General features: G+C 74.1%; 1 protein-coding gene across 1 annotated transcript; it reads right to left on the minus strand.

Annotated features, from left to right (window-relative positions):
- Positions 1–2,839: 2,839 nt before the first annotated feature.
- Positions 2,840–8,173, minus strand: LOC142596784 (red-sensitive opsin). Its single transcript, XM_075727255.1, has 6 exons — positions 8,071–8,173; positions 7,677–7,973; positions 5,882–6,050; positions 5,632–5,797; positions 4,237–4,476; positions 2,840–2,953 (listed from the first exon to the last, which is right to left on the minus strand). The coding sequence occupies exons 1-6, from the start codon at positions 8,171–8,173 to the stop codon at positions 2,840–2,842; spliced, it is 1,089 nt and encodes a 362-aa protein (XP_075583370.1).
- Between the last annotated feature and the right edge of the window lie 4,613 nt (positions 8,174–12,786).

Below are 12,786 nucleotides of genomic sequence, written 5' to 3' on the forward strand. Positions count from 1 at the left end.
GACACTGGGGGGGACACTGGGGGATGGGGGGGCGAGGGACAGGGGACACTGGGGGACGGGGGGACACGGGGGGACGGGGGGGACACTGGGGGACGGGGGGGACACTGGGGGACATGGGGGGCGAGGGATGGGGACACTGGGGGACGGGGGGACACGGGGGGGACGGGGGGGACACTGGGGGACATGGGGGGACACTGGGGGACGGGGGGGGCGAGGGACAGGGGACACTGGGAGACATGGGGGACACTGGGGGACATGGGGGGCGAGGGACAGGGGACACTGGGGGACATGGGGGGCGAGGGATGGGGACACTGGGGGACGGGGGGGACACTGGGGGACATGGGGGGACACTGGGGGACATGGGGGGCGAGGGACAGGGGACACTGGGGGACATGGGGGGCGAGGGATGGGGACACTGGGGGACATGGGGGGCGAGGGATGGGGACACTGGGGGACATGGGGGGCGAGGGACAGGGGACACTGGGGGACATGGGGGGCGAGGGATGGGGACACTGGGGGACATGGGGGGCGAGGGATGGGGACACTGGGGGACATGGGGGGCGAGGGACAGGGGACACTGGGGGACATGGGGGGACACTGGGGGACGGGGGGGCAAGGGACAGGGGACACTGGGGGACATGGGGGGACACTGGGGGACATGGGGGGCGAGGGACAGGGGACACTGGGGGACGGGGGGGACACTGGGGGACATGAGAGAGGGACAGGGGGACATGGGGAAGATGGGACACAAGGGCAGGGGGGCACTGGGGCCAGGGGGGGACGCTGGGACCCAAGGCACAGGGGACACGAAGGGCAGGGGCACACGGGGACGCTGGGGACACAGGGACATGAAGGACGGGGGCCATGGGGCCGTGAGAGACGGGTGCAGGGGGACACTGGGGGACACAGAAACAGGGGGACACTGGGGCCAGGGGTGCAGGGGGACGCTGGGGATGGGGCACAGGAGGGAGATGGCGGCTGGGGGAGATGGGACACGAGGGACAGGGGGACATGGGGGGACACGGGGGGACACGGGGACACATGGGGACACAACGGACAAGGGTACAGGGGGACAGGGGGACACGGGGGGACACAGAGGGACAGGGGGACACAGGGAGGGCAGACAGCCAGAGCCCGTCCCCGCGGGAGGGGGCAGCGGCAGCCGCAGGGGCGGACGCCCCGGGACCCACCTTGTCGGGGGCCGACGCCGATGGGGGCCGCAGTAAAGCCCAGCTGGATGCGGGGGGAGCCCAGCTTCGCCCCCGACACCGCGGATCCCATGGCGGGGCGGGGAGCGCGGCCCGGGGCCCGGGACAAGATGGCGGCCTCCTCCCGCCACCGCTCCCTCAGCCGCCGGGGCGGGGCCGGGCGCCGCTCCCGCCAATCAGAGCGCCTCTTCCACACGTGCCCCCGCCAAGCCCCACCCCTCCCGCTGCCTCCGGCCAATCGCAGCGCGGCGCTCGCGTGACGGGCACGTGCCCTTCCCGCTGGAAACGACGCGCCGCGCTCCCCGTCCCGCCCCCCCGGCCTTTTCCGCCAATCAGAGGGGGCGCGCGCCCCTCCCGCCCTTTTCCGCCAATCAGAACGAGCGCGCGCGCCCCTCCCGCCCTTTTCAACCAATCAGAACGAGCGCCCGTCCCTCCCGCTCTTTTCGGCCAATCGGAGTGCGCGCGCCATTCCTGCCCTTTTCCGCCAATCAGACGGGGCGCGCGCCCCTCCCTCCCTTTTCAGCCAATCAGAGCGCGCGGACTCCCCTCCCGCTCTTTTCGGCCAATCAGAGAGGGCGCGTGCCCATCCCGCCCTTTTCCGCCAATCAGAGCGTGCGCGCCCCTCCCGCCCTTTTCAGCCAATCAGAGGGGGCGCGCGCCCCTCCCGCCCTTTTCAGCCAATCAGAGGGGGCGCGCGCCCCTCCCGCCCTTTTCCGCCAGCCGGAGCGCGGCGCTCGCGCGGCCGCCACCTGTTCCTGGCGCTCCTGCCGTTAACGGTCCGGCGCGCGCCATTCCCGCCCTTTGCTGCCAATCAGAGCGCGCCGCTCGAGGGGACGCGACGTCACTGGCCCCCGCCCCCCCCCGCCAACGGCCGGGCGCGTGCGCCCCCTGCCCGCCTCAGCCAATCGGAGCGCGGAGCGCCACCCCCCCCCAACCCAGCGCGCGGCGCTCGCGCGACCGGCACGTGGGGTGTCCCCGTCCCCGTCCCCCCCCCCCGCAGAGCGCGCGCGGCTCCGCCCCTCCCGGCCAATGGGAGCGCGGCTCGCGCCGCCTGCCCGCCCCCTCCCCGCTCCGCCAATGGGCGCGGGCGGGGGCGTGGCCAGCCGCGGGGCGGCCGTGACGTCTCCCCCCGGTGCGGCTCCGCCCCGCCGCCGCCGCCGCCGTTTGAAATCGCTAACGGCAACGCCAGCCCCGCCCCCTTTCCCCCGGCCGGCGCGCCGATTGGCCGCCGCCCCTCGCCCGCCCTCTTCCCATTGGGTCGCGCGGCGCCGCGGCCCGCCCTCCCGCTCCCGCCCGAGCAGGCGGTGCCGCGCCGCCTCCGCCCCGCCCTCCCCGTGACGTCTCCCTCCGCGATTGGAGGAGGCGCCGCCCGCTGACGCCTCTCCTCTGATTGGCCCGGGCGCCCCGCGGGAACGGGGCGGGCGGGGCGGATGGGGGCGCCCCGCAAGACCGACACCGCCTCCGGCCAATAGCTGCGCGGCGCGCCGCCGAGCGGGGCTCCCCATTGGCTGAGCGCCTGGCGGGGGCGGGGCCGGCGCCGCTGCCTTCGCGGCCCGGGGCTGGCGGGGCCGGGCGGACCCCGCGGCGGGGCGAGGCCGACAGCGGTCCGGGGGCACGGGCTTTATTGGGGGCTAGGCGGGCGCGACCGAGGAGTTGGAGACGGAGGAGACCTCGGTGCGGGAGGTGGAGACCTCGGAGCCGTCGTCCACCTTCTTCCCGAAGAGCTGCAGGATGCAGTTGCGGAACTGCGGGAGAGCGGCGGCGTCGGCGGGGCCGGGCTGGGGCGGCCGCGCCCTCACGGGGTGTCCCCGCTCCCAGCTCCCGCTCCCAGCTCCGTGCCCCGTCCCAGCTCCGTGCACCAGCTCCATGTCCCAGCTCCGTGCCCCGTCCCAGCTCCATGTCCCAGCTCCATGTCCCAGCTCCATGTCCCAGCTCCATGCACCAGCTCCGTGCCCGGTCCCAGCCCAACATCCCCATCCCAGCTCCATGTCCCAGCTCCGTGCCCCATCCCAGCTCCGTGCCCGGTCCCAGCCCAACATCCCCGTCCCAGCTCCATGTCCCAGCTCCATGTCCCAGCTCCGTGCCCCATCCCAGCTCCGTGCCCCATCCCAGCTCCGTGCCCCGTCCCAGCTCCGTGCCCTGTCCCAGCCCAACATCCCCATCCCAGCTCCATGTCCCAGCTCCGTGCCCCATCCCAGCTCCATGTCCCAGCTCCATGCCCCAGCTCCATGCCCCATCCCAGCTCCATGCCCTGTCCCAGCTCCATGCACCAGCTCCGTGCACCAGCTCCGTGCCCTGTCCCAGCCCAACATCCCCATCCCAGCTCCATGTCCCAGCTCCGTGCCCCATCCCAGCTCCGTGCCCTGTCCCAGCTCCATGTCCCAGCTCCATGTCCCAGCTCCATGTCCCAGCTCCGTGCCCGGTCCCAGCCCAACATCCCCGTCCCAGCTCCGTGCCCCATCCCAGCTCCATGCCCCATCCCAGCTCCGTGCCCGGTCCCAGCCCAACATCCCCATCCCAGCTCCATGTCCCAGCTCCGTGCCCCATCCCAGCTCCGTGCCCGGTCCCAGCCCAACATCCCCGTCCCAGCTCCGTCCCCTGCCCCAGCTCCGTGTCCCACATCCCAGTTCCACGTCCCACGTTCCTGCCGGCTGCCATCCATCCCTGCTCCATGTCCCCTGTCCCACCCCAATGTCCCCATCCCTGCTCCATGTCCTGCCCCACACCCCCTGTCCCACCCCACGTCCCCCATCCTGCCCCATGGCCGCCCCACGGCCCAGCCCCATAGCCCAGCCCCACGGCCGCCCCACGGCCCAGCCCCATAGCCCAGCCCCATGGCTGCCCCACGGCCACCCCACGGCCACCCCACAGCCCAGCCCCACAGCCCAGCCCCACGGCCGCCCCACGGCCCAGCCCCACAGCCCAGCCCCACAGCCCAGCCCCACGGCCGCCCCACGGCCCAGCCCCACAGCCCAGCCCCACAGCCGCCCCACGGCCGCCCCACGGCCCAGCCCCACAGCCGCCCCACCTGCCGGTTCATGAAGACGTAGATGATGGGGTTGTAGATGGTGGCGCTCTTGGCGAAGTAGGCGGGCAGGGCGGCGGCCAGCGGGTGGAAGGCGTAGCCGGGGTTGGCGGCGGCGAAGCAGGCGAAGATGGTGTAGGGCCCCCAGCAGAAGCAGTAGGCCACGATCATCACCACCACCATGCGCGACACCTCCTTCTCCGCCTTCTGCGTCGACTCCGACTCCTTCTGCTGCGCGGCCACCTGGGGGGCAGCGAGGGGACATGGGCCCCACGGCACGGACACGGGGGGACATGGGCCCCACGGCGGGGACATGGGGGGCTATGGGGGGAGATGGGCCCCATGGGGGGGCAGCGAGGGGACATGGGCCCCACGGCGCGGACACGGGGGGACATGGGCCCCACGGCGGGGACATGGGGGGCTATGGGGGGAGATGGGCCCCACGGCGGGGACATGGGGGGCTATGGGGGGAGATGGGCCCCACAGCGGGGACATGGGGGGAGATGGGCCCCACAGCGGGGACATGGGGGGAGACGGGCCCCACGGCGGGGCTATGGGGGGAGATGGGCCCCACGGGGGGGCAGCGAGGGGAGATGGGCCCCACGGCGCAGACACGGGGGGACATGGGCCCCACGGCGGGGACATGGGGAGCTATGGGGGGAGATGGGCCCCACGGCGGGGACATGGGGGGAGACGGGCCCCACGGCGGGGCTATGGGGGGAGATGGGGGGCTATGGGGGGAGATGGGCCCCACGGCGGGGATATGGGGGGAGACGGGGGGAGATGGGCCCCATGGGGGGGACATGGGGGGACATGGGCCCCACGGCGGGGACATGGGGGGAGATGGGGGGAGATGGGCCCCATGGGGGGGGCAGCGAGGGGAGATGGGCCCCACAGCGCAGATATGGGGGGCTATGGGGGGAGATGGGCCCCATGGCAGGGATATGGGGGGAGACGGGGGGCTATGGGGGGAGACGGGCCCCACGGCGTGGATATGGGGGGAGATGGGCCCCACGGCGCGGAGATGGGGGGCTATGGGGGGAGACGGGCCCCACGGCGGGCCCCACAGCAGGGCTATAGGGGGAGATGGGGAGCTATGGGGGGAGACGGGCCCCACGGCAGGGCTATGGGGGGAGATGGGGGGCTATGGGGGGAGACGGGCCCCACGGCGGGGATATGGGGGGATATGAGCCCCATGGCGGGGGCTATGGGGGGAGATGGGCCCCATGGCGGGCCCCACGGCGGGGGCTATGGGGGATATGGGCCCCACAGCGGGGGCTATGGGGGGAGATGGGCCCCATGGGGGCTCTGTGGGGTCTGTGGGGCAGGCAGCCCCCTGCAGGGTTAGGGGGCTGAGGGCTCCCCGGGGGTCTGGGGGCCGTGGGGCAGGCTGCTCACCGCCCGGATGGCCAGCCAGACTTGCAGGTAGCAGAGGATGATGATGGCGAGGGGGAAGAAGCAGCAGGTGACCATCAGCACCACCATGTACGACTGCACCCCGGGGTCCGAGCTGCCGCTGAAGACGTCGGGGCCGCAGGACGTCTTCAGCCCGTGGGGCCAGTACCTGGGGGGGGGGGCGCGTGGGGTGAGGGCCCGCCGTGGGGCCCGCCGTGGGGCGCGCCGTGGGGCGCGCGGCGCCCCGCCCCACCTGCTCCAGCCGAAGATGGGGGGCGCGGTCCAGGCGCAGGACCAGATCCAGGAGAAGAGGACGCCGGCCACCGCCAGCTTCCCGTCGAACTTGATGTTGCCGAAGGGCTTGCAGACCACGAACCAGCGCTCCCAGGAGATGATGGCCAGCGACCACAGCGCCGTGATGCCTGCGGGGCCCAGGTGGGGCTCAGGGGGCTGCCCCACGGCGCACGGCCCCACGGCGCACAGCCCCACAGCCTAGGGCCCCACGGCGTACAGACCCACAGCCTAGGGCCCCACGGCGCACGGCCCCACGGCGCACGGCCCCACAGCCTAGGGCCCCACAGCGTACAGACCCACGGCACACAGCCCCACAGCCTACGGCCCCACAGCGTACAGCCCCACGGCGTACAGACCCACAACCTACGGCCCCACGGTGCACAGCCCCACGGCGTACAGCCCCACGGCGTACAGACCCCCCAGCCCTGCCCCACAGCTCCCAGCACCCCACAAACCCCCTTGGCAGCCCTGCCCCACGGCTCCCAGCCCCCCCCAGCTCTGCCCCACAGCTCCTAGCACCCCACGGACCCCCTTGGCAGCCCTGCCCCACAGCTCCCACCACCCCCAGCCCTGCCCCACGGCTCCCAGCACCCCACGGACCCCCTCAGCAGCCCTGCCCCTTGGCTCCCAGTCCCCCCAGCCCTGCCCCATGGCTCCCACCACCCCCAGCCCTGCCCCATGGACCCCCTCGGCAGCCCTGCCCCACGGCTCCCAGCCCTGCCCCACGGCTCCCAGCTCCCTCCAGCCCTGCCCCACAGCTCCCAGTCCCCCCCAGCCCTGCCCCACAGCTCCCAGCACCCCCAGCCCTGCCCCACGGCTCCCAGCACCCTCAGCCCTGCCCCACAGCTCCCAGCCCTGCCCCACGGCTCCCACCACCCCCAGCTCTGCCCCACAGCTCCCAGCCCCCCCAGTCCTGCCCCATGGCTCCCAGCCCTGCCCCATGGCTCCCAGCACCCTCAGCCCTGCCCCATGGCTCCCACCATGCCCAGCCCTGCCCCACAGCTCCCAGCCCCCCCAGCCCTGCCCCACGGCTCCCAGCCCTGCCCCATGGCTCCCACCATGCCCAGCCCTGCCCCACAGCTCCCAGTTCCCCCCCAGCCCTGCCCCACGGCTCCCAGCCCTGCCCCATGGCTCCCACCATGCCCAGCCCTGCCCCACAGCTCCCAGTTCCCCCCCAGCCCTGCCCCACGGCTCCCAGCACCCCACAGACCCCCTGGGCAGCCCTGCCCCATGGCTCCCAGTCCCCCCCAGCCCTGCCCCACAGCTCCCAGCCCCCCCAGTCCTGCCCCATGGCTCCCAGCCCTGCCCCATGGCTCCCAGCACCCTCAGCCCTGCCCCACGGCTCCCAGCCCTGCCCCATGGCTCCCACCATGCCCAGCCCTGCCCCACAGCTCCCAGCCCCCCAGTCCTGCCCCATGGCTCCCAGCCCTGCCCCATGGCTCCCACCACCCCCAGCTCTGCCCCACGGCTCCCAGCCCTGCCCCATGGCTCCCACCATGCCCAGCCCTGCCCCACAGCTCCCAGCCCCCCAGTCCTGCCCCATGGCTCCCAGCCCTGCCCCATGGCTCCCAGCCCCCCCAGTCCTGCCCCACGGCTCCCAGCCCTGCCCCATGGCTCCCACCATGCCCAGCCCTGCCCCACAGCTCCCAATCCCCCCCAGCCCTGCCCCACAGCTCCCAGTCCCCCCCAGCCCTGCCCCACGGCTCCCAGCCCCCCCGCCCCCCCAGCCGCCCGTCGGGGCGCGCGGGTCCCACCGCAGGCGGAGACGGTGTAGCCCTCGATGACGCAGAGCGGGTGGCCCAGGACGAAGTAGCCGGAGATCTGGTTGATGACGCTGATGGTGCTGGCGATGACGGTCTCGCCCAGGTCGGCCACCGCCAGGTTGACCAGGATCCAGTTGAGGGGGTGCCGCAGCTTCTTGAACTTCCAGGTGGCCACCAGCACCAGCCCGTTGGTGAAGATGGAGGCCACCACCACGAAGATCATCCACAGCGAGGTCAGGTTGTAGACCCAGCGCGGGGCGATGTGGTAGTTGGGACCCTCGAAAGGACCTGCGGCGGCGGGGCGCAGGGGCTCGGCGCCTGCCCCACATCCCCCCCGCCTGTCAGCCCCCCGCCCCACGGCTCCGGGCCGCCGGCGGCCGCTCACCGCGGGTGTTGTTGCTGTTGGTGTAGGTGAAGACGCTGTCCCGCGTGCTGTCCTCGTCCTCGTGCCGCCGCCGCGCCGCCAAGGCCGCCAGCGCCGCCGCCATGCCGCCTGCAAGAGGAGGGAGAAGCCGGGCACCGGGGCGGGGGGCCTGGCCGCCGGGTTGTGCCGCCCGCCGCCCGCTCCCCCGCTTCTTATAGCCGCCCCCCCCCCGGGATTAGCCCCCCGTCCCCCCCAAAGCCCCCTGATCCCTTAATTGGGCCGCGGGGATCAGGGCGGGGGGGCCCTGCTTTGCCGAGCAGCCGGGGTGAGCGCTGAGCGGGATTGCCGCCGCCGCCTAATCCCGTCACCCGCAATTTCCTGACGGCCCCTTCGGCTAACCAGGGCGGCACGCCCGACCACCCGCGCCCCACAAGTGGGGGGCGGCGGCCTCCGGGCCCTGCGGCCTGCCCCACGCCCGCGCCGACCCCACGCTCCTGCCCCACGGCCACGCCGACCCCGTGCTCTCCCGCCCCACAGCTGCGCCGACGCCATGCTCTCCCGCCCCACGGCCACGCCAACCCCACGCTCCTGCCCCACGGCCACGCCGACCCCGTGCTCTCCCGCCCCACGCCCGCGCCGACCCCACGCTCCTGCCCCACGCCCGCGCCGACGCCGTGCTCTCCCGCCCCACGGCCACGCCGACCCCACGCTCCTGCCCCACGGCCACGCTGACCCCGTGCTCTCCCGCCCCACGGCCACGCTGACCCCGTGCTCCCGCCCCACGGCCGCGCCGACGCCGTGCTCTCCCGCCCCACAGCCACGCCGACCCCGTGCTCCTGCCCCACGGCCACACCGACGCTGTGCTCTCCCGCCCCACGGCCACGCCAACCCCGTGCTCTCCCGCCCCACGCTCTCCTGCCCCACAGCCACACCAACCCCATGCTCCTGCCCCACGGCTGCACTGACCCCACGCTCTCCCGCCCCACAGCCGCACTAACCCCACGCTCCCACCCCACGGCCATGCCAACGCCACGCTCTCCTGCCCCACGGCCACGCCGACCCCACGCTCCTGCCCCACGGCCACGCTGACCCCGTGCTCTCCTGCCCCACGGCCGCGCCGACCCCGCGCTCCTGTGGCCTGCCCCATGGCTGCACCAACCCCACGCTCCTGCCCCATGGCCACACTGACCCCGTGCTCTCCTGCCCCACGGCCGCGCCGACCCCATACTCCTGCCCCATGGCCGCGCTGACCCCACGCTCCTGCTCCACGGCTGCGCCAACCCCACGCTCCCGCCCCATGCTCCCGCCCCACAGCCGCGCCGACCCCATGCTCCTGCCCCACGGCCGCGCTGACCCCACGCTCCTGCCCCACAGCCGCGCTGACCCCACGCTCCCGCCCCACGGCCGCACTGCCCCCGTGCTCCCGCCCCACGGCCGCGCCGACCCCGTGCTCCTGCGGCCTGTCCCATGGCCACACCAACCCCATGCTCCTGCCCCACGGCTGCGCTGACCCCACGCTCCCGCCCCATGGCTGTGCCGACCCCACGCTCTCCCGCCCCGCGACACGGGGGACTGGGGTCCCTCCCGCCCCACGGCAGGGTGCCAGACCCCTTCCTGCCCCATAGCAAGGCACTGAGCCCCCTCCCACCCCATGGCGCAGCACTAGGCCTCCTCTCGCCCCATAACAGGGTGCCGGACCCCCTCCTGCCCCACATAGCAGGGTGCTGGGCCACATCCTGCCCCATAGCAGGGTGCCAGCCCCCTCCCACCCCATGGTGGAGCACTAGGCCCCTCCCTACCCCACAGCGGGGTGCTAGGACCCCCTCCTGCCCCACATAGCGGGGTGCTGGGCCATGTCCTGCCCCATAGCAGGGTGCTAGGCCCCTTCTCCCCCCATAGCGGGGTGCCAGGCTCCCTCCCACCCCACAGCGGGGTGCTAGGACCCCTTCTCGCCCCACAGCGGGGTGCCGGGCCATGTCCTGCCCCATAGCGGCGTGCCGGGCCCCTTCTCGCCCCACAGCGGGGTGCCGGGCCATGTCCTGCTCCATAGCGGGGTGCCGGACCCCTTCTCACCCCATAGCGGGGTGCCGGACCCCTTCTCACCCCATAGCGGGGTGCCGGGCCCCTTCTCGCCCCACAGCGGGGTGCCGGGCCATGTCCTGCTCCATAGCGGGGTGCCGGACCCCTTCTCACCCCATAGCAGGGTGCCGGACCCCTTCTCGCCCCATAGCGGGGTGCCGGGCCCCTTCTCGCCCCACAGCAGGGTGCCGGACCCCTTCTCACCCCATAGCAGGGTGCCGGACCCCTTCTCACCCCATAGCAGGGTGCCGGGCCCCTTCTCGCCCCATAGCGGGGTGCCGGGCCCCTTCTCGCCCCACAGCAGGGTGCCGGACCCCTTCTCCCCCCATAGCGGGGTGCCGGGCCATGTCCTGCCCCATGGCAGGGTGCTAGGCCCCTTCTCCCCCCATAGTGGGGTGCCAGGCTCCCTCCCACCCCACAGCGGGGTGCTAGGACCCCTCCTCGCCCCACAGCGGGGTGCCGGACCCCTTCTCGCCCCATAGCGGGGTGCTGGACCCCTTCTCGCCCCACAGCGGGGTGCCGGGCCCCTTCTCGCCCCACAGCGGGGTGCCGGGCCCCTTCTCGCCCCATAGCGGGGTGCCGGCCCCCTCCCGCCCCACGGCGTCGGGGCGCTGACGCTCATGGGGCCCGACAGATCGCGGTCACGGGGCCGCGGCCGTTACATCACCGGGGGGGCCGCGGCGTGGGGCCAAGTAGGGCACGGGGGGAACGGGCCCCACGCCCCCCCCCCAGCACCCTTCAAAATAGCCCGCAGCCTTAATTAGCAATTAGGCCCGGCCGGGGCGGGGGGGTAACGAGGGGGGCCCCAAAGGTGGGGCGCCCCGCCCCGCCCCACCCCGACGGGGCGTCCCCGGGGGGTGCGGGGTTTGGGGGGGCTCCCCCGGGGCTGCTGCCCCCCAACCCCGGCCCTAATCCCCCCCCCCGCCCCCCGGGAGCCGCCCCCCCCCCCCCCTAATCCGGGGATTTTCGGGTCACCCCGGGGGAGTCCGATTAGGGGGGGACGCTGGAAACTTTAATCCCCCAGGAGGGGAAAAGGGGGGTGCGGTGGCGGGGAGAGCGGGGGTGCCGGGCGTGGGGCACGCCGGCGGGGTGCGGGACCCCCGCTTCGGGGCCCGGAGCCCAGGGGGGGCTGCCCCACGGCGGGGCTGTGGGGCGGGGGTGTGGGGCGGCGGGCACGGGGGGGTCCCAGGGGGTGTCGGTGCCCCCCGCTCCCCGTCTCTGTCCCCACAGCGGCCGGGGGGCGGCCAGACCCCGCTGGAGCCGGGGTGGGTGAGTGCCGTGGGGCTGGGGGGCCGTCACGGGTGCCATGGGGCAGCTGGGGGGGGCCGTGGGGCGCTGGGGGGGGGCCGTGGGGCGCTGGGGGGACACCGCAGATGATGTGGGGGCCGTGGGGCTGCAGTGGGAGACCACGGGCTGCTGTGGGGTGACGTGGGGCTGCTGTGGGGGGCCGTGGGGTGATGTGGGGCTGCTGTGGGGTGATGTGGGGCTGCTGTGGGGTGATGTGGGGTGACGTGGGGCTGCTGTGGGGTGACGTGGGGCTGCTGTGGGGCTGCTGTGGGGTGATGTGGGGCTGCTGTGGGGGGCCATGGGGTGACATGGGGCTGCTGTGGGGTGATGTGGGGTGACGTGGGGCTGCTGTGGGGTGACGTGGGGCTGCTGTGGGGTGATGTGGGGTGACGTGGGGCTGCTGTGGGGTGACGTGGGGCTGCTGTGGGGTGATGTGGGGTGACGTGGGGCTGCTGTGGGGTGATGTGGGGCTGCTGTGGGGGGCCGTGGGGTGACGTGGGGCTGCTGTGGGGTGACATGGGGCTGCTGTGGGGTGCCGTGGGGCTGCTGTGGGGTGATGTGGGGCTGCTGTGGGGTGCCGTGGGGCTGCTGTGGGGGGCCGTGGCATGGCGGGAGGGTGCTGTGGGGCACAATGGGGTGCTGTGGGGAGATGTGGGGCTGCTGTGGGGTAACGTGGGACACAATGGGGTGCTGTGGGGTGACATGGGGCTGCTGGGGGGGGCCGTGGGGCACAATGGGGTGCTGTGGGGTGACGTGGGGCTGCTGTGGGGAGATGTGGGGCTGCTGTGGGGTGACATGGGGCTGCTGTGGGGAGATGTGGGGCTGCTGTGGTGTGATGTGAGGCTGCTGTGGGGGGCCGTGGGGCACAATGGGGTGCTGTGGGGTGATGTGGGGCTGCTGTGGGGAGATGTGGGGCTGCTGTGGGACACAATGGGGTGCTGTGGGGCCACCGTGGGACCCCCCGGGCTGCTGTGGGTCTGCCACAGGACACCGGTGGCCGCTGTGGGGTGCTGTGGGGCAGCTGAGGGATGCCACGGGCTGCCGTGGGGTGCTGTGGGACAAGATGGGGTGCCGTGGGACACCACGTGCCGCTGTGGGACACAATGGGGTGCCGTGGGGCTCCACGGGCCGCCGTGGGACACCACGTGCTGCTGTGGGGTGATGTGGGGCAGCTGAGGGACACCACACGCCGCTGTGGGACACGATGGGGCGCCGTGGGGCGCCGTGGGGTGCCGTGACGGGGCGCTGTGGGGCTGCCACGGGACACCACGTGCCGCTGTGGGGCGTTGGGGGACAGCAGGGGCTGCCATCGGGCACGACGGGCTGCGGCGAGGCGCCGTGGGGCCGCCGTGGGGCCGAGCCCGCCCCGGG

This window comes from Pelecanus crispus, assembly GCF_030463565.1.
Source record: "Pelecanus crispus isolate bPelCri1 chromosome 24 unlocalized genomic scaffold, bPelCri1.pri SUPER_24_unloc_1, whole genome shotgun sequence".
Classification (NCBI taxonomy): Eukaryota; Metazoa; Chordata; class Aves; order Pelecaniformes; family Pelecanidae; genus Pelecanus; species Pelecanus crispus.

Excerpts from the sequence above, each read along its gene's own strand:
- LOC142596784 (XM_075727255.1), bottom strand. The coding sequence starts at position 8,173 with ATGGCGGCGGCGCTGGCGGCCTTGGCGGCGCGGCGGCGGCACGAGGAC. Across the intron at positions 5,798-5,881 it reads CCCATCTTCGGCTGGAGCAG|GTACTGGCCCCACGGGCTGA; the intron begins GTGGGGCGGGGC and ends CCCCCCCCCCAG. Across the intron at positions 4,477-5,631 it reads TCTGGCTGGCCATCCGGGCG|GTGGCCGCGCAGCAGAAGGA; the intron begins GTGAGCAGCCTG and ends GCTGCCCCCCAG.